Below are 26,035 nucleotides of genomic sequence, written 5' to 3'. Positions count from 1 at the left end.
AGTAAAAAGTTTAAAACGCTCTTAGAAGCTCTTTTCTAGACCCCCTTTCCAGGTTGGATGCCAGCGCTTTGCGGCACGCAAAACATGCATGTCCACATTTGTCCACAGGGAGGCGCTGTGGTCACCGCGGTCTGGCCGCTCTAGGCAGCGGCCACAGCACCGGAAGCCTCTTCTACACGGGCTTCCGGTCTTTACCCGGGCTGAGAGCTGCGTGGAGTAGGACTTCGAGATGCCGACTGGCGACTTTGAGTAAGTGTTCGGTGGCGGTGGGGGTCGCCAGAGAGGCCGAGTGGGGGCAGCTCTGGGGTGTATGGTGGTCCAGGTAGCGCGGGGCCCGGGACCCGCTCACCGATCTCCTGTCCCCGCAGCTCGAAGCCCAGCTGGGCCGACCAGGTGGAAGAGGAGGGAGAGGACGGTGAGTGCTTGTGCGCGGCCCCGCCCGCTGCGAGACCCGGATGCCCACGCACAGGCTAGGGCCGCTTGTGGCCAGTCCCACCCTCGCTTTGCGCTCTGCCCCTGGAGCGGTCCCCCACCCCAACCCCCGCCATTGGCTTGAAAGTTCCAGCGCTGTGGCTCACTTACCTTCCTCCCCGAATTCCCTCCGGCAGACAAGTGTGTCACCAGCGAGCTCCTGAAAGGAATCCCTCTGCCCACCGGTGACACCAGTCCAGAGCCGGAGTTACTTCCTGGAGGTGAGCACCGTCCATCCCTGCCTTCTTCTCCCTTCTCCCTTCCGATTCTCAAGCCTACTTTCCAGCCAGTCCCATTACCCAGGAGTTAGTTTCTGTGATCTTCCTCCAGACCCACTGCCACCTCCCAAGGAAGTCATCAATGGGAACATAAAGACGGTGACTGAGTACAAGGTAGAGGAAGATGGGAAGAAGTTCAAGGTAAGGGTGAGGTGGGCATATGTGGTCAGCGTGACTTGTTCAGGGGCTCTTAGATCGGTGGTGAAGAGTGTCAGTGTTGCTTTGGATGGCTGAGGCAGGCCTGAGACTCGGGAAGCACTCCTAACTCTTTCCCACCTTCAGATTGTCAGAACCTTCAGAATTGAGACCCGGAAGGCATCAAAGGCTGTGGCCAGGAGGAAGGTGAGAGTGTACTTATTTGGGGGATGGGGGTGTTCCCCAGGACTGACCAGAGGACTTAGGAAGCCCCTTTTTGTTGATGTAGAATAAAAGTTTAGTGTTAGGCCTTGAAAGTTTAGGACCCAGGAGTAGATGAAGTTAAGATTTTTTTTTCTTCTCCTTTTGTGCGCAGGTGTGCGCACTTTTGGTTTGAGATGGTCTCTTTATATTAGAAACTAGACTGGGCTTGCTGTTCCCACATAAGTACATGCCTCTGATCTCAGATCTTCATTGGGATCAACTCTGATGGGCACTTCTGTGACAAATACTGTACTGAGACATATCCAGCCCTCTTGGTTTTTCTGTTTGTAGTTTGTCTGTTTTTTCCAGACAGGGTTTCTCTGTAGCTCTAGCTGTTCTGAACTCTCTGTAGACCAGGCTGACCATGAACTCAGAGGTCCACCTGCCTTTACCCCAGACTTAGGATTTAAGGCACTGCCACCACTTCCTGGCTTGTTATTTTTGAGAGACTTTAGCTCTACAGTCTTCATTCAGAATGCTTCTGCCTCCCGAGTCCCCACTTAGATTCTTCCTCCTTTGTCTACATGAAGAAGCGAGCAGCCTCTACTTACCAAGGGGGCAAGGGCGTCTAGCCGGGGCAGCACTGCCTGAGAGCAAGCACCCCTCCCCCCCAAGTCATCTAGCTCGACATGGCTTCTCAATCCCCACGCCAGTTTAGGGAGGCAGGGGGCTTTGTGGCCCCCATGTTACAGGAAGGAAATGAACCTCAGGTCTAACTAGCTCAAGGTTCCTAAGATCTGGGGATTCCTCCTTCATTCCTGATGGGAGCTGGGCTACTGACCTGCCCAGAAACTGCAGTGGCACAGTTGAGCCCCATGCTCAACTTTTTGTGTGACTTTGGGATCAAGCTCAGGTTGTTACAAGTACAACAAGTAAACTGCACCTTTTCACACTGAGCTACGGCACCAGCACCTTTTCCTTTTCTTTTTTTTTTCTTTTTTTTTTTTTTTTTTGGTTCTTTTTTTCGGAGCTGGGGACCGAACCCAGGGCCTTGCGCTTCCTAGGTAAGCGCTCTACCACTGAGCTAAGTCCCCAGCCCCCTTTTCCTTTTCTTATGTATTTATTCATTCATTTAGATGGGGCCTCATACAGCTCAAGCTGGTTTAGAGCTTGTGTCTCAGGATGGCCTGCAGCTCAGGATCCTCCTGTTTGCACCTGGCAGATGTTGGAGTGATGTCATGTGCCGCCATGTCTATCTTAGGAAGTGGGTATTGTCACTGTTACCACACGGAAGGCCTCTAGGGAAACTAGAACATAGGAGTCAAAGCCCCGGAATGGTTGTCTGTCTGGGGTGCTGCACTGTGGGATCCTTCCTGCCTTCATCCTCACCTCCCCATCTTTTCCTGGGAGCCCAGAATTGGAAGAAGTTTGGCAACTCAGAGTTTGACCCGCCAGGGCCCAATGTAGCCACTACCACAGTCAGTGATGACGTCTCCATGACATTCATCACTAGCAAAGAGGTGAGCAGGGTGAAACTGGAACCTGAGAAACGCAGAGGGAGTGGGGTGGGTAGGACATAGCAGCCCCTTCTGAGCCATCCCTTCCCCACCAGGACCTGAACTGCCAGGAGGAGGAGGACCCAATGAACAAGCTCAAGGGCCAGAAGATCGTGTCCTGCCGCATTTGCAAGGGCGACCATTGGACCACCCGCTGCCCCTACAAGGACACACTAGGACCCATGCAGAAGGAGCTGGCTGAGCAGCTGGGCCTGTCTACCGGGGAGAAGGAGAAATTGCCAGGAGGTGTGGGCATGGGGCGCCTGGGAGGGGCCTCAGCTGTTCCTTTTGTAGTGTACTGTTTTCTTTCCCTATATCACCTAGGGACAACTTTGGGCATGGTGGTCATTCTGATGCAAGTGTGACTGATGACTTACTCTAACTTGGGTGTGCGTGTGTATATGTATGTATGCACACATACATTCAGGTGACACCCACATATGTGCTGGGCTCAGTAGACCGAAATCTAACATGTCCTGTGGGGGTAACTGCCTTCTGTGACTTGATTCTTGCTATCATGGATGTGTTGCTGAGGGACATCCTATAGTCAGGCTGCTGCCAGCTGGTATTCTCTAGCTTGTAGGGAGGGCTCTGCAAGCCCGGATCACGTCTGCCCTGCTCACCTTGTCCATGTCGTGAGTAGAGACTCTGAAGGGTTGTAGCTTCCTGGATATGATGTGGGTCACCAAAGGGTGGCTGGACGCCTGTCCCCAGGGGTGGGCTGAATATCACTTTTGTCTGCTGCTTTCCAGAACTGGAGCCTGTGCAGGCCGCCCAGAACAAGACAGGGAAGTATGTGCCTCCTAGTCTCCGGGACGGGGCAAGCCGCCGTGGGGAGTCTATGCAGCCAAACCGCAGAGGTGAGGAGGGTAGGAAAACCCAGGGAGCAGGTGGTACCTAGACACCCTGTAATTAGTCCTGCGTTGTGGGCGTGGGTCTGACTACGGCATCCTCCTCACGGCTACCTCTCCCTGCCCTGCCCACAAAGCTGATGACAATGCCACCATCCGTGTCACTAATCTGTCTGAGGACACTCGTGAGACTGACTTACAGGAACTCTTCCGGCCTTTTGGCTCCATCTCCCGAATCTACTTGGCCAAGGACAAGACCACTGGGCAGTCCAAGGTGGGTGAACGGGGCTGAGGGATGGGTAACTGGAGAGTAGGCATCCCCTGACCCACTTCTCACCACCTCCATGTCTGCCTCGGCCCACAGGGTTTTGCCTTTATCAGCTTTCACCGCCGGGAGGATGCTGCGCGTGCCATTGCAGGGGTGTCTGGCTTTGGCTACGACCATCTTATCCTCAATGTCGAGTGGGCCAAGTAAGAACCCTTCTACCTTTCCCACATTCTCCCTGGCCCTGTTATGTGGTTGCCAGGTCTGTCTGAAGGAAGGTCCTTGCCAGGCATGAAGCTACTGGTCCCAAGCAGGCAAGGCCTGGGCTTCCCTGGTATGAGGTAACCTTCAGCATCACAGGTCCCCACCTGCATCCTGACCACCTCTCTTCCTCTTCCCAGGCCTTCAACGAATTAATAAGACATCTGCTGCCTGCTGCTGTTGTCCAGATCCTCAGGGACAGAAAGCTTCCAGTAAACAGACTCCAAATACACTGTGTCCTGCTCGTTTTCATGGGTCTCCCTGTGGGGGCGAAGCTGGCCCCTCCCTCAGCCTATGGGTTTTTTTTTTTTTCGGAGCTGGGGACCGAACCCAGGGCCTTGCGCTTGCTAGGCAAGCGCTCTACCACTGAGCTAAATCCCCAACCCCAGCCTATGGTTTTATTAAAGGACCTGCCCAGGTGGGAGGCAGCTGGCACTGGTGAGGCACCAGCCTTGAGGGTAACTGGAGGACCCTTGCTTAGGATCTGTTGTCACAACATGACATGGGTGGCAGCACATGCTGGGTACCACAGCCATGTAGAGCAAGGGGTACATGCATGCGGCCAGGGGCACAAGGATGTGTATTGTCAGCCAAAGAAGGGCCCCAGCTCCTGCTCAGCCTGCGCCTTATTGGAGAAATTGGGGCAGTGAGCCAACCAGCACATCTTGGCATCCACATGGAGCACTTGTGTGATGTGGTAGGGCGCATAGGAGCAGGCATGGAGAGCCACACCATTGGCCACCAGCACTACCACACGCAGCTTCTGGGCTGTGGTTGAGCCCTGGCACCACCAGCCCCAGGACACTGTCGGTCATTGGTGTGAACAGCAGAGGCAGGAAGCCACCCAGGCCTGCCAGGATCACACTGTAGGCTCTGAAGGCCTCTGGCTGTCCGTCCCCCATTTCTAGGTACTTGACAGAGGCATTGAGATTGTTGTTGCTGCTGCCCCACGTCTGTTGGGCTGTCTCTGGTAGGAGAAAGCGTGGGGGGCAGCACTCAGGATGGCCATGACCCAGCTGACAGCACCGATAGCCCAGGTGCTTGGGTTGCAGGTGACAGGTGTCTGTGTAAAGAAGGGGTGCACAACCACCTTGTATTGGCTGAAACCGAGGCAAGCAGAGGATGCTGCTGCTGAGCAGGTTGCAGGCCCATAGCCATCCCCAAGCTCCAGTTTTCAGGCGGGTGGCAGTAGGCAGCCAGAGAGGCAGTGTTCGTGCATAGAACATGTTGCTGACTGCTGGCTGCACAGAGAAGGCCTCTGTACTTGGGTGATAAACTTGCCCACTGTGGCCAAGAGGAGCTCTGCAATCAGGATGAGCCAGAGGAAGTCCTGAAGACGGATGTACTTGCCAGTAGCTCCCAAGTACTTCTGTGGGCTGGACAAGCTCCCTGTGAGCAGAGTACCTGACTGAGCCACCCGCCTCAGGCCTACTCCTCCTTTTCCATACACCAGTTCCTACAAGTGACACACAGCCTGGTAGACCCCTTACTGACCAGACCAACCTACCTTTAGGTGGGATGGACCAGGGCCACACTGATTTGGAAACAAGGCTGGGTAGGCATAGGACTCTGTACTGAGACTACAGAAGCTTGCAGTTGTGAACTTCAGAGCACTCCCCTTCTGAAGTTGCTAGGTTCCCCCCAAACCACTGGAGGGTACCTAGTACCAGTGAGGAGGTATCCACTTTGTAGCCTTACCACTCCAAACAACCCCACCCCCAACTTACAAACTCTGGTAGCACCCTCCCACCACTCCCTTAATGTCCTGAGTGGGATATAATTAGCCCCATAGAACACACGTCCCACTTCAATGAGCTGAGTGCTGGCTAATCTTCCCAGCAGCTTCTGGCTATCCAAGGTCCCATCTGGGTTCCCAGCAGGCCGGTAATGAGCCAGTCTCTACCTGCACAGCCAGAGTAACCCTCCCACCCAGCCTGCTTCCTCCTCGTACTATCCAGGCTGGGCCTGTCTCAGTTTAGTAGCTGTCCCCACCCCAGCCAGAGAGAAAGCTCAATGTGTCATGTTCAGGTTTATTGGAGGTAACTGGGCAGTTCCTTTATGAAAGGAAACCGGAGTGCACTGGGGCCCAGGGCAGCTTCCGGGCCCCAATCTGGGGCATCCACACATGGTCCACCCACTGACAGGCAGGTTCAGGGTCCTTTCCTTGATGGTGGACCCAAGTCACGGGACCTGGCTCTGGGTCCCAGCTTGGTCTTGACTCTCTGGGATCTGCCATGTGGCTTCAGAGCCTGCCAGTTGCCACTCTGACCACGGCCTTTATTACCAGGCCTCTGCTCCTTCCCAGGCCGCTTCTTGCCCACAGGGCCCCCCTGCCGTCTCCGCTTGGCCACTGTGGGGAACAAGTCTGTAGGGAGAGAAATGGTTGTTAAGTTCCTCAGAAGTAAAAGGTAGGACCTCAGGTGTGGCCAGTACAGACCCTGCCCACCTTCATCAGGCTCCTCGCCCACGGCCTGGCGGAAATACTCTGCATCATCCTCTTCCTCCTCCAGCTGGCTCATCCCCACTGCTTCTGGAGGTGCCCCTGGGTCCTCAGCGTCACTGTCGCCATCGGCCTTTGCACGTGCTCGCTTTATGCCTGCCAGGCTCTTCTTCCTGGAGGACAAGTGTGTCCCGGGTCAGCTTGCCCAGGTGACCAGGATCCCAGCCCTTTCTGTCCCATGCCTCTGCATACTTGTGAGCCTCACGCAGTTCCTGCTTGCGCTTCAAGTTCTCTGCCTGTTGGTTCTGACGCTGTGCCTTGAGCCGTAGCTTCTCCTCCTTCGCTGCCAGGATGGCCTGCAGCTCCTCCTCGGTCTTGTGCACTGAGGAAAGATCAGACTGTCAAGATCAGACTATGTCAAGATCACAATAGGATCCAACACTGCTCTCAGGCTGGCCTCACCCTGTCCCCTCACCAAAATTGTGGAAGAGGACATTGCCGTTCCCAACGCCCTCCTGGATCTTAATGAGCTGCAGTGTCATCCGGGGCCCAATCTGGCAACACACAGACAGGGAGAGAGTCAGGCTAGCCTTGGGACTGGAAGTTTTGAGGGCCACCACGAGCCACTCCTCACCTCTGTGAGTCGGACAGCACTCTGCTGGGCCTGCATGTTCCCTCGGCCAGCCACCGCCTGGGGCAGTTCTGTGGTATTGTGTTCTCCGTCTGGTTCCACCTCACTTTCTGACAGCCCCACACCCCTGTGTGGGACAAGAGGTTACATTGGGTGCTCCACAGGCCAGATCCGGGACCCTCTGAGCTGCAGCCGCCACCCACCCGCTTTCTTCTTTTTTTTTTTGGTTCTTTTTTTTCCGGAGCTGGGGACCGAACCCAGGGCCTTGCGCTTCCTAGGTAAGCGCTCTACCACTGAGCTAAATCCCCAGCCCCCACCCACCCGCTTTCTTACGAGGCCAGCAGCTCACTGATGTCCTGCAATCGGCTCATGTTAGGAAACTTTTCCTGTAAGAGCTTCTTCATGCCACGGCTTGCACCCACGGGGACCACTTTGATGCTGCTGCAATGGTGGGAGCAGAGGGAGAGGTGAAGGGTCCCAGGGTCCCAGGTTAGCTCCTTGCCCTCCGCTGCGCATGCATCAGGGCGTTTACTTTGAGTCTGAGCAATCACACAATCTCAGCAGCAAAGCTCTCATCAGATGCATGGGGTGTCCTACCCTGAGTCCCTCCCACAACACTCACTAGTGCCGGAAGTCCAGCTCCTGGGAGTCGGGATTGTAGTTAATGAGGAGGCAACGCTTGATGGTGTTTAGGTTCACCTGGGGCAGAGGCAAGGGGGCCTGTGAGCTGCCTGTGGACTAAGTGCTGAAACCAGGGGCTGCAACTGGGAAGGAGGGGCTCTCTCCAGCAGTCTGTGCCTGCAGAGGGCACTGGGGTACCTCAGGTGTAAGGGCCTACAACCAAGGTTCTCAGACTGTCTGGAGCACTGGCTACAAGTCACAGGTGCAGGGGCCACCAAAGTCAACCATTAGCCCTCATAAGGAGCCTAATCTGAGAGCCCCTGGTGTCAGGACTGCAGCTGACACTCTAGTCTTGCTAGGTGGCTAATGCAAAAAGACCTAGCCTGGTCTAACATACCACCTTGAATGAAGAAAAAGGGGCAGACATATGGCTTAGTTGGTAGAGTGCTGGCCTACAATGCGTGAAGCCCAAGTTTGATTACCAACACCTAAAAAGTAAGTTGTACACTTCTCAAGGTGCACTAAGCATAGAAGAGATGGAAGATCAGAAGTTCAAGTCCAGCCTCAGCCACAAAGTTGGAGGCCATCTTGAGATGCATGAGATCCTCTCATCAACAAAAATCACATCAACTCTAGCCTTGCCTTTGAATTTAACGTTGCTTTATGACAGTAAATCTCTCCATACAATGGAGACATAACACGTGGTCTGCGATACCTGCTCCCTCTCCAAACACCCAACCGCTCCCAGCAGCTGTCACTCGATCTGGCTCACCGTGTGCACGTTGATGGATGGGAACAGGTTCTGGAACATGGTGGCCATGAGTTTGACGTGCATGCCCGGGGTGCCAAAGCTGTTCAGAATCAGGAGGGGCGGGTGGTTAAACTGCTGCTCGTGCATCCGGTGCCGGCGCAGGGAAGAGACAACATCCCGTATCAGTGTGTACTGAAAGGAGGGTAAAGAGAGGCTAAGGACCACCTGTGTGACTAGGGCCCTCTCCAAGGCAAGCCCGGCTCTCACATCTACCCTTCTTCACCTTGTTTATCTGAAAGGTCAGAGTGGGGCCTCCTGGGAGTCGCATCAGCTTCTGCCAAAGAAAGGTTGGGTGAGGTTGGGGGCTCTGGCTAGTGGATGGGGCAAAGGGAGAGCCTTGCTCCATTGCTTCAGAGCGTTTACTTTGAAGCCTGCATCACAACAGCTCAGGGCAGTGGGGATCATCATGAGACAGGAGCAGTTGGGGCCCAGGGAGGGAACGGCATGGTATGGTGCCCACTCACCAAGTATACACTGCTGTCTGTTTTGCTCAAAACAAGAAAGTGTGTGACCCCCAGGGGACCGGCCACTGCCACACAGTCCTTCAGTGAGTTCTTCTTTCGAACCTGATAAATGGAAAAAGAAATGGATACAGCCGTTTCTATTGAGCAACTGATGATTCTGAGGTATTATTTCTGATCACACCTCCCCTGTCTGGAGGTACTGGGGTCTTACCCATATCCCTAAACTATAGCCCTAGCACTCAAAAACTTTTTTAAAAAGTATTTTTGTACAATCGTGTAGGGGTGCACAGATGGAGGTCAGAAGACAACCCTTCAGGAGCTGGTTCACCCCCTCCACTACGTGGGGCACAAGAATTGAACTCTGACTTAGCAGCAAGCCCCCTTTCCCGCTGAGTCACCTACTGTTGCTCCCCAACGCGCGACGTTATTATTATATTTAACCCGAGACCTCACTATGTAACCACGATGGCTTCTAAGGTGATCTCCCCCTCGTTCTTCTTCCCGATTTCGCCTGTACACCACTATGCCTGGATCAAGCCGTGCTGAGGATTGAGCCAGGGCCTCCCACATGGAAGGCAGGCGCCGTGTTCAACTTCTGGCCCCAAGTCCTCGCCAAGATGCCGAGCCCTGAGACTGGAGCTGAAGGGCTAAGGGATGCAGACCTGCAGCCGTGTGGCGGTGAGAGGTTCCAAGACCCGCCGCACATCCAGGCTGAGCTGCTGGACGCTGCGACCCGCTCGGCCTCGCGTGAACACGAAAGAGTGCGGCTGTGCGGCGTAGGCCTCGAGGTTGCGGAGCTGCGCCTGGGCGCGAGCGCGCTTCTGATGTCGGGACTGCGGGGATGACAGGCAGGCGGTGAGCGCCCCGGCTTCGGTCGCGACCCCACCAGCGCCCCATGCCCGCCCCCCGGTCGCCGCGCCTCACCCGCCCCGACTGCCCCATGCTGCCTGCTTCTCCACGAGGCAGCCCCTGTAGTCGCTTCCGGCGCACACCGTTCACTTCCGTGCAAGAGACTCAGAGAGCACGGAGCTTACGCACTGCGTGGCCAATTTCCGGCGCCGCGCGGTTTCTAGCGCTTCCCACTTCCTGCGCGCCGGCCTCTGAGGTCATCCAGCGGGCCTTAGCGCTGGTTAGCTTAAAGGACCAGGGGATCTTTACAGGGCTTGTAAAAACGATGCTATGCCCCTTTTACGGAAATGGGAGGGGGACGCACAGTCATTGAAGGTTCAAATCCTTATCCTGCATGGTTTTGCAAGGCGTGCGACTCTTTCCTTTTTTTTTTTTTCTTCTTTTTTTCTTTTTTCTTTTTTTTCGGAGCTGGGGACCGAACCCAGGGCCTTGTGCTTGCTAGGCAAGCGCTCTACCACTGAGCTAAATCCCTAACCCCTTTTTTTTTTTTTTTTTTTTGGCCTTTCAGGCAGGTTTTTGTTTTTTGTTTTTTTGTTTTTTTAATTTAATTATGAAACAGGCTCTCACGCAGCCCACGCTGGCTTGCAACTAACAGAGATCCGCCTATACTGAGCACTGGGATTAGAGGCATGTGCCACCATTCCTGGCTGCCTAAACTCAGATCCGTGAGCCTGTGTCTTTCAAGCACTGGGATTAAAGGCATGTACCACCATGTCCACCCCTTCTCCAAATAAATTGTATTTATTTATTTATTATCTGTGGTGGTGCATATGTGGTGGCACACATGGGAAGGTCAGAGGATAACTTTTAAGAGTTGGTTTTCTTTTGTCATATGAGGCCTGGAGATGGAATTCAGATCCTCAGACTTGGTGGCAGTAGGCATCTCTACTCACTGGGCCACCTTGGCAGACTCTCTAAAATGTTTTAAACTATTTATTATTATGCTATGCCCATAGGTATTTTACATGAATAAATGTTTGGGTGCCTGTGGAGGCAAGAAGGGAATCCTGAAGGGGGAAGTGGAGTTACAGATGGTTATGAACTGCCATGTAGGTGCTAGAAATTGAACACCCTGAGCCATCTCTCCAGCCAGTTTTAATGTAAATCAGCTTACCAAGTTTGGATTTCTTTTTCATTTTCTATATATATTATATGTATTATATATAAATATATGTATTATATATAAATATAGATCTCATTCTAGATGGTTGTGAGCCACCATGTGGTTACTGGGATTTGAACTCATGACCTCTGGGAGAGCAGTCAGTGCTCTTAACCACTGAGCCATCTCTCCAGCCTGACTCTCTCATTTTCTCTTTCCTCTTTGCATCCATTTCCTTCTGTCTTGTCTGGTCCCTACACTTGGGGCTCAGCAGTAGTCAAGGGCTGGGTTCTGAGTGGTCCCCATCTTTGCTCCCCAAGATCCTGTCTACAGATGGGCAGAAGTATGGAAACTTGCTTTGGAAGTCAAGTACTCTGAATCTCTTAAACCTTCCTCTTCTCTTTTGTCCCTTCCCCACATATCATCTCTGCTGCAGGACACTTGAAGGGAAGGACACTCACCCTAAGGCTTAGTCTTGTCCCCTCCTTTTAAGATCTCCCTCTGCACCTCCTATTTTGTCTTCCCACCCCATCTGGCTTCCTTTTTTCTTTTTTCTTTTTTTCTTTAATGTATAGGAGTACAATGTTGCACCAGAATCCCAGACGAGAGCATCAGATGCCATTACAGATTTACAGATGGTTGTGAGCCACCATGTGGTTGCTGGGAATTGAACTCAGGACCTCGGGAAGAGCAGTCTTAACCACTGAGCCATCTCTCCAGCCCAGCTTCCTAGCTTCCTATCCAACTATCATTGTAACTCCACATGCCCAAGCTATTTTCCTCTTTCTTCCCCGAACCCCCTTGGGGTTTTGGAGACAGGATTTCTTTGTATAGTCCTGGCTTTTCTTAAATTAGCTCTGTAGACCAGGCTGGCCTGGACTCACAGAGACCCACCTGCCTCTGCCTCCTGAATGTTGGGATCAAAGGCATACACCACCACTGCCTGGCAGCTTTTTTTCATTTTAAGATGTGCAGTATACGGGGTTGGGGATTTAGCTCAGTGGTAGAGCGCTTGCCTAGGAAGCGCAAGGCCCTGGGTTCGGTCCCCAGCTCTGGAAAAAAAAAAAAAAAGAACCAAAAAAAAAAAAAAAAAGAAAGAAAAAAAAAAGATGTGCAGTATATGCAGGAAGGTGAGCCCACTAATCCTTCTCTTTTTCTTAATTTTTTGAGACAGTTTCATTATGTAGAGGCTAGCCCAAAACTCACAGAAATCCATCTGCCTCAGCCTCCTTAAGTGTTGAGATAAAAGGCATGTACCACCATACCCAGTGAATAGTTAGTGACTGTGGTGGTTTGAAGAAGGCTCATAGATTCCAACTTTTGGTACCCACAGTTTAGGAAGAATTAAGAGGTGTGGCCTTATTGGAGGAGATGTGTCAGTTTGTGGATTCAAAAATGATAAGTTGGGGTTGGGGGTTTAGCTCAGCGGAAGAGCGCTTGCCTAGCAAGCACAAGGCCCTGGGTTCGGTCCCCAACTCTGGAAAAAAAAAAAAGATAAGTTATTTCTCTGCCAATGAAATGAGTCAATTAAAGCCAGATCAGATTAGATTATATTAAATTATTAAATGCAGGTTTCTGGGGTTGGGGATTTAGCTCAGCGGTAGAGTTCACTGGCCCCAAGGACTGAGGCCAGAGATGGCACCATAGTGGGGCGGGGGGAATAAAGAGAGAAAGGGCACAGGGCGGGAAGAGAGAGAAGGAGAAGGGGGCAAAATGTCTAGACTGTATAGGAAATAGCCTCTTGCGGAAGGGCAGCCCAACCCCTGGACTGGAAAGCTCAGGGTTGGGGACAGGCTATACCAGGCTGGGACTGAGGGATGCTGGGAGAACCTAGAAGCCAGGTCTGCTTTGGTGTGCAAAACATGCACACAAGTCCCCTGTCTCAGAGTCTGAAACCAAACAGAAGGGTCACTCCTCTGCTTCCTGCTTATGGATCCCATGTGAGCTCCCAGCTACTGTTCCAGGATCATGTCTGTCTGTGTGTCTGCTACCATAATGGTTGTAGACTCACCCTCTTAAACTGCGAACAAGCCCCCAAGTAAATGTGCTGTTGTGTAAGTTGCCTCTGCCATGCTGTCTCTTCACAGCAGAACAGTGACTAAGACAAGGATCTAAAACAAAGAGTCTCAGCCAAGCTTAGAACCTGGCTGGGTAGCAGAGGGACAGAAACATCTTGCTGACAAGAGAACCAACATAGTTATGAGAGCATCTGCAGGCTGGAGACTAACGAAGTCAACATATGATTAAACATCAAAGAACAACCCTCAGATAGAAGTTCCCACCCCAACATTGTTCCCTTTCGTGTCCTCTAAAACCCTAGCCCCCTGCACCTTGCTGCCATCTCTGCTTTCCTTGTCCTAGTAAGGACTGTTTGTTCTGTTCAGGTCAGTTTAGGCTTTCTTTTATCTTCATATTGCCTCATTAATCCAGATCTAACCCCAACCCCCTTTAAGATAGGGGCTCCCTGGCTGGCTTGGGACTCACAGAGATCCAACTGCCGCTGCCTCCCAGGCACTGTGATTAAGCTTGTGTCACCACATCCTAAAGTTTTCTTTTCTTCTGGCAATATTGGGAACCAACCAAGGACCTTGCATGGGCTCTACCACTGAGTCACACCTCCAGCCCCTCACTGGGGGATTCTAGGCAGGGGCTCTACAGTTGAGTCACACCTCTATTGGCTGCTAGGATTAAGTGAGAAATGAGATTTACCCCTTTAAGGGTGTCCCCAGCACCAGGCATCAGGATGTGCACCAATACATCATCTTCATGGTTGTCTGAGTCTGGATCCCACAAGTCTACAGGGCCGAGGCCCTCCCATGCTCTGCGAGCCTGAGAGAAAGAAGAAACTCACAGAGGGCACTGGCCTCTGTTATCATGCTCTGGAGGCCTGGGCAAGGGGATCTGGCTTTTCTGCTCAGGGTTCTCACACTGGAAATACTAAATATTTACACTTGCTGTGCTCCCAGGCTCCATCCATGCTCTGGGGGATGGGTGCTTTCCAAGTCTCTCGACTTCTGTCCTTTTAGCCTCCCTATCTAGACTGCTCAGAGGCTCTCCCAGTCCTCCATCCTGGTCCTCTATCCCGGTCCTTCAGGCTTTACTCCGATTTTGTGGGCTTGCGGCAAACCTCACTGGCGCCAGCACCCGCGCCGGGCCGTTGGAGGTGAGATCGGGGTAGAAGTGGACATAGGTAGATACTGTTTGTAGAGAGCATCTGGTCTTGTGTGTGTTTGTGGGGGCGGTGGGGAGTATAAGGAGTCTCCCAGGCCTCTTGTTTACTCCAGGCTTGCCAGTGAAGGCAGCCACAAGTGCCAAAGAGAAGACTCTACCCAGTGCTTGGGAGCTCATGCCTGCTGAGCGGCCGCTGTAGCTAGTGCACCTTGCCTCTAGCTCAGAAATTTGCGCGGTTTTCTGTGCTTCAGAGCAGAACCTCCTCAGCTGCTCCTATTTGGTGCTTCCTGTCTCCCGGCTCACTCACCCGCATTTCCCTTCTATGCCACCCTCACAGGCCTCTTTGCTATTTATTCTGTTCAGCACATCCGAAATGAGACCCAGGACCTTTGCACTCATGCTTCCTTCTGAGCAGGTCCAAATGTGTGACTGAGTGTCTGAGAGTGGTGGCATGGGGTCCTGCGTGTGAATTCTTCGGGGCACGAGTGGGGAGTCATGAATATTAACCTGGCTGAAGACACTGTGTGAAGCATGATATGGTAGCACATACAAACTCCGTCATCTAGGGACGGAGAGGCTCAGGCAGTAGGCTCTCAACCTAGTTCCGTAATGGCCTGGGCTAAATAGTGACACCATGTCTCAGATTAGAAATGAGGGGCCCAGCATGAATAAGGTCCAGGGTTCCATCCCCTGTTCGCTCCTCACCCCACACAAAATGGGGGTTTTCTCCTTAAGTGGGAGCCACAGAAGGTTCTGAGGGGAGAGGTGACCAGGCCCACACAGGTGTTCGGAACAGAAGGTGGAGAGGGATTTGGAGAGTAAACAGTTGTTGTATCAGCTGTGGTAAATGGAGACTCTACGCTGCGAGCTGCCGCTCATCAGCTCGGTTGTGGAGCACTACCCTGGAGGTGAAGCCTGGGGATCAATACTTTAGTCCTTCTTTGCTACCTGGAAGTTTTGGTACCTGTCTAGGCTAAAACAGTAATCTCCCTCTTTACTGCAGGTGGCGGCCATGGGGACTGCTGTGCTGCGCAAGCTGCAGCTGGTGCTCCTGCTGGGCGCTTGGAAGGCGCTTGGAGATGCCGCGCGGTGCCGCGTCACCCTTGTTCTGTCCCCGCAGATGGCGACTAGCGCGGTCTGCAGGAGCTCAGAAGCTTCCCAAGACAGCGAACTGGCCACGCTGCGCATGCGCCTGGGCCGTCACGAGGAGCTGCTGCGCGCGCTGCAAAGGCGTGCGGCCGAGGGTGGTGCGCTCGCGGGCGAGGTGCGCGCGCTGCGCGAGCACAGTCTCACCCTAAACACACGTCTGGGCCAGCTGCGCGCGCAACTGCAGCAGGAGGCGGGGGCGGAGCCTGATCTGGGGGCGGAGCCTGCTGCCGCGCTTGGTTTGCTAGCAGAGCGCGCGCTGGGTGCGGAGGCCGAAGCGCGCCGGACGACCGCGCGCCTGCAGCAGCTGGAGGAGCAGCTCCGTGAGCATGCGCAGCTCATGAGCCAGCATAGCAGCCTCCTCGGCCGCCTGCAACGCGCGTGCGCGAGCCCGGAACGGGGCCAGCAGCAGGTAGCTGTGCCCAGGATCTCAGATCCCAAATCCTCAACAGGGTGAATGGTTGGGAAGAGCCTCATCCGCTGCACGAAAATATTCACAGCATCTAGGCTTACATGCACTATTACCATACACAAGGACTTCAGGTTTTTTTTTTCTTTTTTTCACTAGACAGGGTTTCTCTGTGTAGTCCTTGCTGTCCGAGAACTCACTTTGTAGACCAGGCTGACCTAGAACTCAGAGATCCGCCTACCTCTGCCTCCCAAGTGCTGGGATTAAAGGCATGCACCACCACACTGGGCTTGCAAATCCTTTAAGGATTTATTTTCATCTTAATGTAGGTGGACCCATGTGTGTCTGCATGTGTGTCTGTGCACCACGTGTGTATACAGTGTGTATACAGGCCAAAAGTGATCTGGAACTAGAGTTACAGATGGCTGTTGAGTCACCTTGTGGGTGCTGGGAATTGAACGTGGGTCTTCCGGAAGAACAGCCAGTGCTCTTCGCCCCACCCTGTCCCCAGCTGAGGACAGAACCCAGGGCCTTGCACTTGCTAAATTCCCAACCCCCAGCCAATGCTCTTAACTGCTTGCTGAGTCAGCTCTCCAGTCCCTAAGACAATATATTCTTGTAACTACATGAGACTTCTGAATTACCAGCTATTTCTGTCACCAAGCCATTTTGGTTTTGTTTGCTTGTTTTTCATTTTTGTTTTTGTTTTTTTTTGTTTGTTTGTTTGTTTTGAGGTGGGGTTTCTCTGCGCAGCCACGGCTGTCTTGGAACTCACTCTGTAGACCAGACTGGCCTTGACTTTACAGAGATCTGCCTGTGTCTACTTCCTGACTGCTGGAATTAAAGGCATGTGCCCCCACTTCCTGACTTCTTTTCTTTTTCTTTTTTAGTTGAGATAGGGTGTCATGTAGCCCAGGCTGGGTTCTAGCTTCTTGTGTAGCTGAGGATGACCTTGATTCTCACGTTCTGCCTCCTCGGTGCAAGTGACAGACATGGGACAAGAAGCTTGGTCAGCTGGTTTTTCGTTCCGATTGGTTTAGGGGTCCCTTGAATTTCCTGTATGACATAACTGCCCTACTGCTGAACCACATCCCCAACATTGGGCCTGAATTCTGGATTGATGATGGATCTGTAGATTTTTCCTAAATTGTCCAAGGTCCCTGTGCTCAGCAGTGAAGCTGTGATCAATAGCACACTGGGAGTTGGCCCAGCATTCTCTGAGCTCAAAAGCACAGAGCAAAGGAAGCGTGGTGTCACGCAATGACACAGTCCCCAGCTTGCAGGAGGCAGAGGCAGGAGTGTCTTTCAAGTTCCAGGCTAGCCAGTTGGTGTGAGACCCCCCTTGTTTCTCAAACAAAAAGTGACAAGAAGATAAGGCTGGGCAGGGAGGTGGCTCAGGTTGGAAGAGTGCTTGCTTTGCAAGCCTGAAGACCTAAGTTCCATCCCCAGCACCATGGAGGCCCCGGGCCTGCGTGCATGCGCTCTGTGTCTGCTCCAGTGCTGTGCTGGGCAGACGGGGTGACTGGGGCTTACAGCACAGTAAGACACCCAGTCTTTTTTTTTTTTTTTTTTGGTTCTTTTTTTCGGAGCTGGGGACCGAACCCAGGGCCTTGCGCTTCCTAGGCAAGCGCTCTGCCACTGAGCTAAATCCCCAGCCCCAAGACACCCAGTCTTAAGGGAGCAGGAAGGGTGGCAGGGCATCCTTTGCCCTCTGTGCTTCTCTTAGGACGGGGTGACAAAGCTGGGACATTGCTTTGCCTGATTTTCTGTTTATCTGGTAGGGGATTTGATCTACAGATCCTGCCTATCCCCCTGTCTGTGTCAGGGGAGGTCTGGCCTCCTTAGCTGAGGGGTTAATGTAATTATGTCTGACTGTATGACCTCAGGTCCTGCCACTGCCCCTGGTGCCTTTGGTTCCTCTGAGTCTAGTGGGAAGTGCCAGCAACACCAGCCGGAGGCTGGACCAAATTCCAGAGCACCAGAGAGAGCAGAGCTTGAGACAGCAGGGGCCTCCATCTTCTCCGCTGCCCACAGGGCACGTTGCTGTCCCCACCAGGCCAGTGGGTAAGTTAAAGCAAGCCTGCTGGGGGTGTGTGAGAGAGAGATGAGGACCCAGGGGTTCCAGTGCCTTTCGGATAGATGGAAGTACTGGAGTTAGGATTTGGCTGGACGTTTGAGGACTAGGGGAAATGACACTCTTATTCTGACGAGGGGATAAGAGAGGACTATGAGTCTGTGAGAACAGGCTGGAGATGTGCTTTGGTGGTAGAGCACCCAGGTTTTCAGTTGCCTTCCAACAGTACAGAAGCAAACAAGACCAATCCTCTCAGTCACTAGGAAGAGAAAATAGGCATACAGGCACTCTTTTTTTGACAGGGTTTCTCTGTGTAGTCCTGGCTGTTCTGGAACTCACTCTGTAGACCAGGCTGGGATTAAAGGCGTGTGCTACCACATGGGCATGGTGGTGAGGGCCTGAGAGATTAGGACTGCTACTTTGTGTGAGATGTTGGCTCGTAGGATCACGTTTATGGAGAAAAGAGGGACTGGTCAGAAAATGGCTCTTCCTCCAGTGGATACAGAAGGTGATGACTTTTATTTGGGTAAGGGGACTTGATGAGAACCAGGACTCTGATACAATGAGGGGTTGGTTGGCTCAGTCTGTCTCTTGCCACAGGCCCATGGAGGGATTGTGCGGAGGCCCAGGGGGCAGGTCACTGGCAGAGTGGAGTGTATGAACTGCGGTTGGGCCGTCGTGTGGTACCCGTGTGGTGTGAACAGCAGCAGGAGGGTGGAGGCTGGACCGTCATCCAGAGGCGGCAAGATGGCTCTGTCAACTTCTTCACCAACTGGCAACATTACAAGGTGGGTGCTTGGGGTGGGGGTGATGGAGACTGTTCTGGGCAGAAATGATGCCCCCGCCTCTTCCTCCTGCCCTTCTAGGTGGGCTTTGGACGACCGGATGGAGAATACTGGCTGGGCTTGGAACCCGTGCATCAGGTGACTAGCCGCGGGGACCACGAGCTGCTGATACTCTTAGAGGACTGGGGGGGCCGTGGGGCACGCGCCCACTATGACAGCTTCTCCTTGGAACCCGAGAGTGACCACTACCGGCTGCGGCTTGGCCAGTACCATGGTGATGCTGGAGATTCCCTCTCCTGGCACAGTGACAAACCTTTCAGCACTGTGGATAGGGACAGAGACTCATATTCTGGTAAGGAGAGCTTTTATTCTGGTGGGAGGGCAGGGAGGCAGGACTGCTAGTCTTGTTAAGAATAAAAAGCAGGGGTTGGGGATTTAGCTCAGTGGTAGAGCGCTTGCCTAGGAAGCGCAAGGCCCTGGGTTTGGTTCCCAGCTCCGAAAAAAAAGAACCAAAAAAAAAAAAAAAAAAAAAAAGAGTAAAAAGCAGTAAAGCTAGGTTTTCCCTTCTGGGAGAGGCTGAAGGTGGCTTAGCAGTTAAGAGCAAGTACCATTCCTCCTGGGCTCGGTTCTCAGCACCCATCAACAGCCTGTAACTTGAGTGCCAGAGAGCTGACGCCTCTGTGGGCATCTACATTAAAAATAAATGCAAAATTTCCTTTCTGCTGAACTGGGTGTGGTGGTCCAGGGCTCCAGTCCCAGCTCCAGGAGGAGGAGGACTGAGGGGCAGGAATCTCAGGTCATCCTTGGGATAGCAAGCTCAAGGTCAGCCTGGGCCACATAATACCCCGACTCAGAAAGAAACTCCTCTAAGGTTAAGTACCTCACAGTAAGAAGGCTTCTCTGCTAGAGAACAAGGCGCTTTTATTCTGATAGGGGAGCAGGGATTCCAGAGTTCCCCTCTGCTGACTAACTGAAAGATATAGGCACCCTGTTTAGAATGTGGGGGGACAGAGCTGGGCCTACAATCTAAGCACACTCTACCACTGAACTATATCCCCAGTCTATTTGTTTATTTTTGAGACAGGATCTTACTGTGGAGCCCAGGCTGGTCTAAAACTCCGAACCCTCTTGTTCCTCTCTCTCATGTACTGAGATTATAGGTGTGCGTCAGTACACCTGGAATAAACCTTCTCGAAAGGAAACAGAGGCCCTCTCCCCGAAAAAGAATGACAAATTATTACTTTGCAGAAAATATAGGAAAGGCATGCCTCTTATTTTGGTGAGGAGATGAGGAATTAAGGCTATTACTCTGAAGAAGAAAGTGAGAAGCCACAGCCTTTTATTTTGGTGAAGAAATGGAGTATCAGGGCTTCTATTCAATAAGATATGGAAGGTTGAGGAATGCTTGCTTGCAAAAGCTTTGCACAAAGAAGTGCTGGTAGATACTTTTATTTTGGTGGGAAAACGAATGCTGTCTCTTTCTCTCTCCTCTCTCTCCCCCCTCAGGCAACTGTGCCCTCTACCATCGTGGGGGCTGGTGGTACCATGCCTGCGCCCACTCCAACCTCAATGGTGTATGGTATCACGGAGGTCATTACCGGAGCCGATACCAGGACGGGGTCTACTGGGCCGAGTTCCGTGGTGGGGCGTACTCTCTGAAGAAGGCTGCTATGCTGACCCGGCTTGTTCGGTTGTGACTGTCCCATGAGTACCCCCCCAAGGGTGCTCCTATCTCCTTGAGCTGGTATCTTATAGCAACAGGAGGTGTCCATTCACTGTGTCTGTCATTCCTTCGTGCACCTGGCCAGGGTCACTCTCGGGGCCCACCATCCTCCTCTTCTTCCTCCTCTTCCTCCTCCTTCAGGTCCTCCAGGATGAGGTGGTCCAGGTCGTCCAGGAGGCCTCCTTGGCTCAGGCATGTGGCCACTGTGGAGCCGCTGCTGATGTGGGGGTTGCTAGGGTGCAGGACTTTGGGGAGGTGATTCTGCTTCCGGCTCTTGGGATGGGCACAGGAGGTCCCAGGCACGTGGGGCTCTAGGGGAAGGAAGAGTTGCTGACGTCCTGTGAGACCCTGGAGCTAAGAGGGGACTGGGGCTCTGCAGGAAGACCCATTGGAGCCCAAGGACACAGAGGTCAGAGGTCATGAGATCTACAGGTGTTGAAACTCTCGAGGGAGGTGGGAACATGGTCACAAAAACAGACTCACAGGTAGTGAGGACCACGGGCCTAGCAGGCTGGACGCCACAGAGCTTCTGGAAACTCCATGGGAGGGAGAGAGGAGCCATTTCTAGGGAACCATAGAGGATTCGTGGGAGGAGGGAGCAGCCCCCGGGGTCGATGTGCAGGGGATGCAGAATGTAGGGTGCACACCAGCTCACCTCTCCGGTTGTAGCAATCTGCGGCTGAGCAGGAGTGGGTGTGTGTGCTGCGGCGATCCAGGTCACGGTCCCAGCGTGGAGGCAGGATCCGAGTGGGATACACAGGGAAGCCGCACCCATAGCAGGGTGATGGGGACCCCATCTGTGCCCAGCCCCTGGGGGCCAGCAGGGCTGTGAGGGGCTGAGGGGATGGCTGGGCATAGGGGACAGGAGGAGGGGACTAGACTGGGGCTGGGCTTAGGGTGGGCTGGGCTGGGGCGGGGCTGAGGGTGGGCTGGGGTCCGGGCCCTCACCGGAAGTTGTGGCGACACTTTGGGCAGTGGAACTCTGCCAGACCCCACATCTTGTCGTTTGGCACTGGTTCATAACGCTTCCGACATTTTCGACACCGGGACACCTGAGAAAGTAGGAGGAGCCCATAGCTGTCGGGGCCAAGGTGCAAGGCTCAGGCAGGTCTCAGTCCAGGCTAGTTTTCAACTCCTGGCCCTCCTGCCTGCGCCTCTCCAGTGTCAGGCAGGCCTGTGCCTGATAGGTGGTGTCATGAATGCTAGGTTGACACTGTACTAATGGAGCCGCGGCCTCAGCTTTTAGTAGAAGCCCCTAATAATCAAGAGGTTAGGAGGCCGAGCCAGGCATGGTAGCACACGCCTTCAATTCCAGCACTCAGGCAGAGACAATCGGACCTCTGAGTTCCAGGCCAGCAAGGACTACGTAGACAGACTCTCTACATCAAAAAAGAAAAGAGATTAAGAAGCCAGATTGGGGTTTGGTAGGTGTGAAAGCCAACAGTTCAACCTAAGTTCAAGGGTATTGACGTTGGGCTTTCATGGCATGCATGAAGCCCCTAGTCCCACATGAACCAAGTGTGGAGGCCAGAGGATGAGGGGTTCAAGGTCATCCTCAGCTACAAACTGAGTCTGAGACCAGCTTGGGCTACATGAGACACCCTCAAAAACAAAAAACCAAGGGGCTAAGGCGGTGGTGGGGTATGACTTTAGTCTTTGCACTGGGGATTTGGGGGGGGGGGAAGCAGATGAATCTTTGGATAAGAGGCCAGCCTGGTCTACAGGGCAAGTTCCAGGACAGCCAAGGATACACAGGAAACTCTCTCAAAAAACAAGGAACAAACCAACCAACCAATCCAAAATGAAACCAAGGGGGTAGGGAAATGGGTCGGTGGTTAAGAGCACTTGTTATTCTTGCAGAAGACCCAGGTTCAATTCTCAGTACCCATGTAGCACTGTGGTACACAGATATACATGAGCAAAATAATACTATGCATAAAAACACTAAAAACTGAATAAGAATTAAACACAAAGCCAAAGGGGTGGAGCAATGTTTCAGTGGGTAAAGTGGCTGTTGTGCTCATGGGACTGAGTTCAAAACCACAGCGTACATGGAAGAAGAGCCAGGCACGGCAAAAAGCACTTATAACCCTAGTTCTGGGGAAGCTGAGGCAGGAGGTTTCCTGAGCCATGCTGGCCAAGACATTAACAGATGAGCCCCAGGGCTCAGTGAGAGGCCCTGTCTCAAAAGATAAGTTGGAGGGCAAGTGAGAAACACCACCAAACTCTGACCTCCACTCGCACATATACATACACACAGATACACACAAACACATACACAAACGTGCACGTAACACGCCCCTCTCCCCCAGCTGATGGCCTTCAGTTAGAAACATAATCGCTGGACACGGGTCAGGAGTGGGGTTTTGGGAAGGAACCAAGCTAAGTCTGGGCTGTCACCTCCTTCCTCTGAGGCACACGGCGCCACCAGACATGGTCACAGGAGGAGCAGGCAAACTGTCGGTCCACGGCAGGGATGAGGTCATCTTGGGCTCTTTGGAACATTCGAAGATTGGCTTGCGTCAGGGGCAACAGAGAGGTGGCTACTGCCTGTAATGTGGATAAACATGTCACCTTGCCTCCAAACCCCACAGTGAGCACATCATCACTCCTGCCCTGGGGACAGTACCGTCCCTGTGTCTCCTCCACCCACACCGTCTCAGTCCAGCCACCAACGCACCTGGATATCTTGGTCCTGCTTCATGTCCTCTGGTGGGTCCTGAGGGGAGACACGGAAGGGAAGGGCAGAAACCAGAAACACTCTCAGGGTGCTACAGCCACGGCACCCATGTTTAGAAGGGGAGAAGCCCCTGCATGGAGCTCCTGGACGGGAGACAGGACTCTGGCTCTACAGCTCTAACAGAGATGAAACATTATTGCCTGTGTTGACAGCTTTCCAGTTAGTCATTGAAGTTGGGTCAGCTGACACAGGCCAGTCATTCAAGCCACTTGGGAGGGTGAGGCAGGAGGATTACAGTAGAGAAGGCTGGGGGCATGGCTTAGCATTAGAGCCCTTGCCTACTATGAAGTCCCAAGCTCAATCCCTAGTACTGTAAAACTAGACAAAAGCGCAACGTCCCAAGTGTCCTTGGGCACAGGATACATTTGCTATGCTCATATCCTAAATGGCCCAGAATCTGAATTCACTCAGTGATCAGCCCATGGAAACCAGAGCCCTGCGTGACCTCTCCATCTGTGGAGGCCACACATGTGACACTCAGCCTCGGATGTCACATGGCTCCAAAAAGTTTTTAAATGTTTATGTGCGTCTTCCCATGCGCATGAACACACGTGCAGTGCCCATGGCGGCCAGAAGAGGGTGGCAGATCCCTCGGAGCTGGAGTGGTTGTGAGCTGTCCCATTTTGGAGCTGGGATCCTTTGTGAGAGCAGCAAGTGCTCTTAACTGCTGAGCCTTTCCGCCCCCCCCCCCCCCCCCCCAACTTGGTCACATGGCTTTAAAAAGCTCTAGACTTTGGGACTTGCAAGCAGCTGGTTGCAAGTCTGACTGGCTGCTCAGCTGCTCCCTGCTGAGGGATGGTGGGCAAGCTTGTCTCTCTTCGAGGGGCCTCACCCACCGAGGGGCCTCTCAGAGGCCAAGTTTCATGCTAAGTGGTTAGAATTTGAATCCCTGAAGTCGGGACATGACCCTGGGCTGTGTTTTTGTGTAACTGGATTGCCTCCTGGGACCATGAGCAGAGGTAGGAAATGAACGCAGGCCTGGAGGCCATGGGAGCGCTCCATGAAGGCTACTTCCTGTTACTATTATTATTTTGTCATATTGTTTATAGACCTAAACCTAAACAATATTATTGGTAGGAGTCTTTCGGATGCCCAGCACGGTGGTGCATGTCTTGATTCCCAGCTCTTAGTAAGTAGAGGCAAGTGGATCTCTGTGAGCTCAAAGCCAGCCTGGTATATAGTGAATTTGAGGGCAGTCCAGGGCTGGGCTACATAAGGACTCTGTCTTAATACAAAACAAAATCCGGTATGTTTTTCAAGCAAACAGAATGCCCAGGGTACCAGCTACAGAAGGAGAAGCAAAGCAACCATATTGCCTTAATTCTCTCATCCCTCCATTCAGACTTCTTTCCTGCCCAGGTCTGCCCAGCCAGCCTTTCTTCTAATGCAAAGCTTTGAGCTTTCCTGTACATCCAGGACCTACTTATTCTGCTGTCCTGTCTCCTCCATTTGAGGTAATCAGCACATGTAATGAGCACCTACTGTTTGCGGGCTGCTTGAGAGAGGGAAGAACCCTAGACGGTGAGTTCCCTTCTGCCCAAGAGAAGTGGGGACTCTCCCTTTCCTTTGGGGAGAGGGGGAGGGTAGGTTACCTGAGCGTCCAAATCGTTGCTCAGCTCCTGTCCATCTTTCTGCTTGACACCTAGTGGGAGAATATGGGAGGGGCTCTTGAAGGGTGTAGGAGTTCCGGGCGATGGACAGCCAGGGTCGCTAAAGCGCTACAGCAATTCTTAAACCACACCCACTCAGTGTCCCCCAGGGCTGACTCACCGTACACGATAGAGCGCCCAACTCCAGTGTGGTCGCTGCCAAACTTCCTCATAAGAGCCCCTGCCTTCTTGGGGGACACTTTTCCATGAAACTTCTCCCGGAGGCGCCTGACGCTCTTCTCCAACTGGGATGGAGGGGGAATGAGCTCTGATGTCGGGGGCGACGGGAAGAAGCGCCTGCACCTTCATTCTCCTGAACTTGACCCTGGCTTCTGGCCTCCGCATCCCCATCCCCCCACCTCCCTTTAAACCATTTCCTGGAAAAATCCAAAGTTCTCCAGGCTTTGGGGGATGGTGGAGACTGCGGCGTGTCCCAGTCCCCCCTGTGCGAATTTGGGGTCTGGCGGTGTGTGTGTGTGTGTGTGTGTGTGTGTGTGTGTGTGTGTGTGTGTGTGTGTGTCGGGATGCAGGCCAGGTTACCCCCTTTCCTTCTGACCCCTGACCCTAGAGCCCCCCTGTGCCCAGGGATGGAGGAGGGAGGCAGCCCGGGGGGCAGAAGTGTTCCCGGGTGCCCTTTTCCGCGGGGCTTGTCGCCGGTGGCGCGGCTGTCCTACCTCCACGCCATCCTGAGCCATGGTGGCTGAAGCACACCTGGCCGCGCCTGGGTCCGGGCCTCGCAAGCCTGGGTGGCGTCGGCGCAGCTCCGCCTCCCTCGGGCCCCTCTTTCAGTTTCGTTTCTGACCGAAGCTGGGGACCCTGAGGAGACCCCGCCCAGGCCTTGTCCACGCGTCTGCTCGCGCGCCCTGTAGTGCTCCCGGCTGGTGCTCCCGGGCCTCGGCGCGCGCCTCACCGCGTCCTGCGCAGCAGCGCGGCGGGGCCGGGGATGCAGCGCGCGGCCTCTGCAGTCGGTCACATGTCCCCACGCTGCGCGGGGTCCGCGTCTTCACGTCCCCCGTGGGGGCGGAGCCGCACCGCAGCTTGGTGCTCCCGCGCTGCTCCTCCTATGCAGAACCCGAAGCTTCTTCGGACCCCCCGGGGCGTTCTGCTAGGCTCAGCAGCTCTAACCCTCACAGGCATCTCTCTCTCTCTAGCTTCCCTACTCCCAGCCTCAGTTTCCTATTCTGTAAAATGGGCATGCAAGATAGGCATGGTGACACACACCTGTCACTCCAGCATTTGGAAGGTGGAGGCATAAAGATCAGGAGTTCAAGGTTGTCCTAGGCTATATGTAACCCAGTTTCAAAAAAGAAAAAAGAAATACCCTAAGATAAAATGAGAG

General features: G+C 53.4%; 5 protein-coding genes and 2 non-coding genes across 16 annotated transcripts; 2 read left to right on the top strand and 5 right to left on the bottom strand.

The window, feature by feature from the left end:
- The first annotated feature begins 219 nt into the window (after window positions 1-219).
- Eif3g (eukaryotic translation initiation factor 3, subunit G) lies at window positions 220-4,251 on the top strand. The gene is made up of 11 exons (NM_001013095.1): window positions 220-249; window positions 369-415; window positions 609-692; window positions 802-890; window positions 1,032-1,091; window positions 2,504-2,608; window positions 2,701-2,890; window positions 3,397-3,504; window positions 3,633-3,769; window positions 3,860-3,966; window positions 4,162-4,251. The coding sequence occupies exons 1-11, from the start codon at window positions 230-232 to the stop codon at window positions 4,175-4,177; spliced, it is 963 nt and encodes a 320-aa protein (NP_001013113.1). The 5' UTR covers window positions 220-229; the 3' UTR covers window positions 4,178-4,251.
- A 171-nt stretch (window positions 4,252-4,422) lies between these two features.
- On the bottom strand, window positions 4,423-6,140 carry P2ry11 (purinergic receptor P2Y11). The gene is given in 7 exon segments (XM_087564315.1): window positions 4,423-4,604; window positions 4,607-4,806; window positions 4,808-4,946; window positions 4,949-5,170; window positions 5,173-5,223; window positions 5,226-5,601; window positions 6,102-6,140. Coding segments are annotated over 7 exon segments (1,209 nt in total).
- Window positions 6,038-10,018, bottom strand: Ppan (peter pan homolog). Of its 2 annotated transcripts, none has more exons than NM_001011980.1 (12): window positions 9,913-10,018; window positions 9,651-9,821; window positions 8,989-9,090; window positions 8,748-8,798; window positions 8,486-8,656; window positions 7,715-7,791; window positions 7,426-7,533; window positions 7,096-7,219; window positions 6,937-7,015; window positions 6,714-6,843; window positions 6,468-6,634; window positions 6,038-6,386 (listed from the first exon to the last, which is right to left on the bottom strand). In NM_001011980.1, exons 1-12 carry the CDS (start codon window positions 9,928-9,930, stop codon window positions 6,172-6,174), a joined length of 1,413 nt encoding a protein of 470 aa, NP_001011980.1. In that variant the 5' UTR covers window positions 9,931-10,018; the 3' UTR covers window positions 6,038-6,171. The 2 variants fall into 2 exon arrangements, with proteins under 2 accessions (NP_001011980.1, XP_087416893.1); XM_087560767.1 differs by having other exon boundaries at window positions 8,486-8,678; window positions 9,913-9,981.
- On the bottom strand, window positions 7,602-7,681 carry Snord105b (small nucleolar RNA, C/D box 105B). Its single transcript, XR_015628263.1, has one exon. It is a non-coding gene; the product is annotated as a small nucleolar RNA U105B (small nucleolar RNA).
- On the bottom strand, window positions 8,859-8,942 carry Snord105 (small nucleolar RNA, C/D box 105). Its single transcript, XR_015628316.1, has one exon. It is a non-coding gene; the product is annotated as a small nucleolar RNA SNORD105 (small nucleolar RNA).
- A 3,958-nt stretch (window positions 10,019-13,976) lies between the features above and the next one.
- Window positions 13,977-20,359, top strand: Angptl6 (angiopoietin-like 6). 6 transcript variants are annotated; one of them, XM_087560763.1, is made up of 6 exons: window positions 13,977-14,162; window positions 15,174-15,434; window positions 17,612-17,789; window positions 18,400-18,587; window positions 18,666-18,936; window positions 20,091-20,359. In XM_087560763.1, the coding sequence occupies exons 2-6, from the start codon at window positions 15,183-15,185 to the stop codon at window positions 20,279-20,281; spliced, it is 1,080 nt and encodes a 359-aa protein (XP_087416889.1). In that variant the 5' UTR covers window positions 13,977-14,162; window positions 15,174-15,182; the 3' UTR covers window positions 20,282-20,359.
- On the bottom strand, window positions 19,895-25,671 carry Shfl (shiftless antiviral inhibitor of ribosomal frameshifting). Of its 4 annotated transcripts, none has more exons than XM_087563278.1 (9): window positions 25,371-25,641; window positions 24,818-24,941; window positions 24,640-24,689; window positions 22,988-23,026; window positions 22,708-22,857; window positions 21,256-21,359; window positions 20,963-21,155; window positions 20,791-20,871; window positions 19,907-20,618 (listed from the first exon to the last, which is right to left on the bottom strand). In XM_087563278.1, the coding sequence occupies exons 1-9, from the start codon at window positions 25,389-25,391 to the stop codon at window positions 20,496-20,498; spliced, it is 885 nt and encodes a 294-aa protein (XP_087419404.1). In that variant the 5' UTR covers window positions 25,392-25,641; the 3' UTR covers window positions 19,907-20,495. The 4 variants fall into 4 exon arrangements, with proteins under 4 accessions (NP_001381304.1, XP_087419404.1, XP_087419406.1 ...); XM_087563280.1 differs by having other exon boundaries at window positions 20,963-21,117; NM_001394375.1 differs by lacking the exon at window positions 20,791-20,871 and having other exon boundaries at window positions 19,895-20,618; window positions 20,963-21,117; window positions 25,371-25,671.
- Window positions 25,672-26,035: the final 364 nt, after the last annotated feature.

This window comes from Rattus norvegicus, chromosome 8 (genome assembly GCF_021556685.1).
Source record: "Rattus norvegicus strain SHRSP/BbbUtx chromosome 8, alternate assembly SHRSP_T2T, whole genome shotgun sequence".
NCBI lineage: Eukaryota > Metazoa > Chordata > Mammalia > Rodentia > Muridae > Rattus > Rattus norvegicus.
Note: the sequence above shows the minus strand (reverse complement) of the source record. Positions and strands in the feature narration are given on the sequence as shown.

Coding starts and splice junctions, on each gene's coding strand:
- Eif3g (NM_001013095.1), top strand. CDS start 230: ATGCCGACTGGCGACTTTGA. Junction 250..368: donor ATGCCGACTGGCGACTTTGA/GTAAGTGTTCGG, acceptor CTGTCCCCGCAG/CTCGAAGCCCAGCTGGGCCG. Junction 2,609..2,700: donor CATTCATCACTAGCAAAGAG/GTGAGCAGGGTG, acceptor CTTCCCCACCAG/GACCTGAACTGCCAGGAGGA.
- Ppan (NM_001011980.1), bottom strand. Junction 7,534..7,714: donor GAGCTGGACTTCCGGCACTA/GTGAGTGTTGTG, acceptor CCACCATTGCAG/CAGCATCAAAGTGGTCCCCG. Junction 6,844..6,936: donor TGTCCTCTTCCACAATTTTG/GTGAGGGGACAG, acceptor ATCTTTCCTCAG/TGCACAAGACCGAGGAGGAG.
- Angptl6 (XM_087560761.1), top strand. CDS start 14,544: ATGAGACCCAGGACCTTTGCACTCATGCTTCCTTCTGAGCAG. Junction 18,588..18,665: donor CCAACTGGCAACATTACAAG/GTGGGTGCTTGG, acceptor CTGCCCTTCTAG/GTGGGCTTTGGACGACCGGA. Junction 18,937..20,090: donor GGACAGAGACTCATATTCTG/GTAAGGAGAGCT, acceptor CTCCCCCCTCAG/GCAACTGTGCCCTCTACCAT.
- Shfl (XM_087563278.1), bottom strand. CDS start 25,391: ATGGCTCAGGATGGCGTGGAG. Junction 24,942..25,370: donor TGGCTCAGGATGGCGTGGAG/GTAGGACAGCCG, acceptor CCTCCATCCCAG/TTGGAGAAGAGCGTCAGGCG. Junction 24,690..24,817: donor TGGGCGCTCTATCGTGTACG/GTGAGTCAGCCC, acceptor TTCTCCCACTAG/GTGTCAAGCAGAAAGATGGA.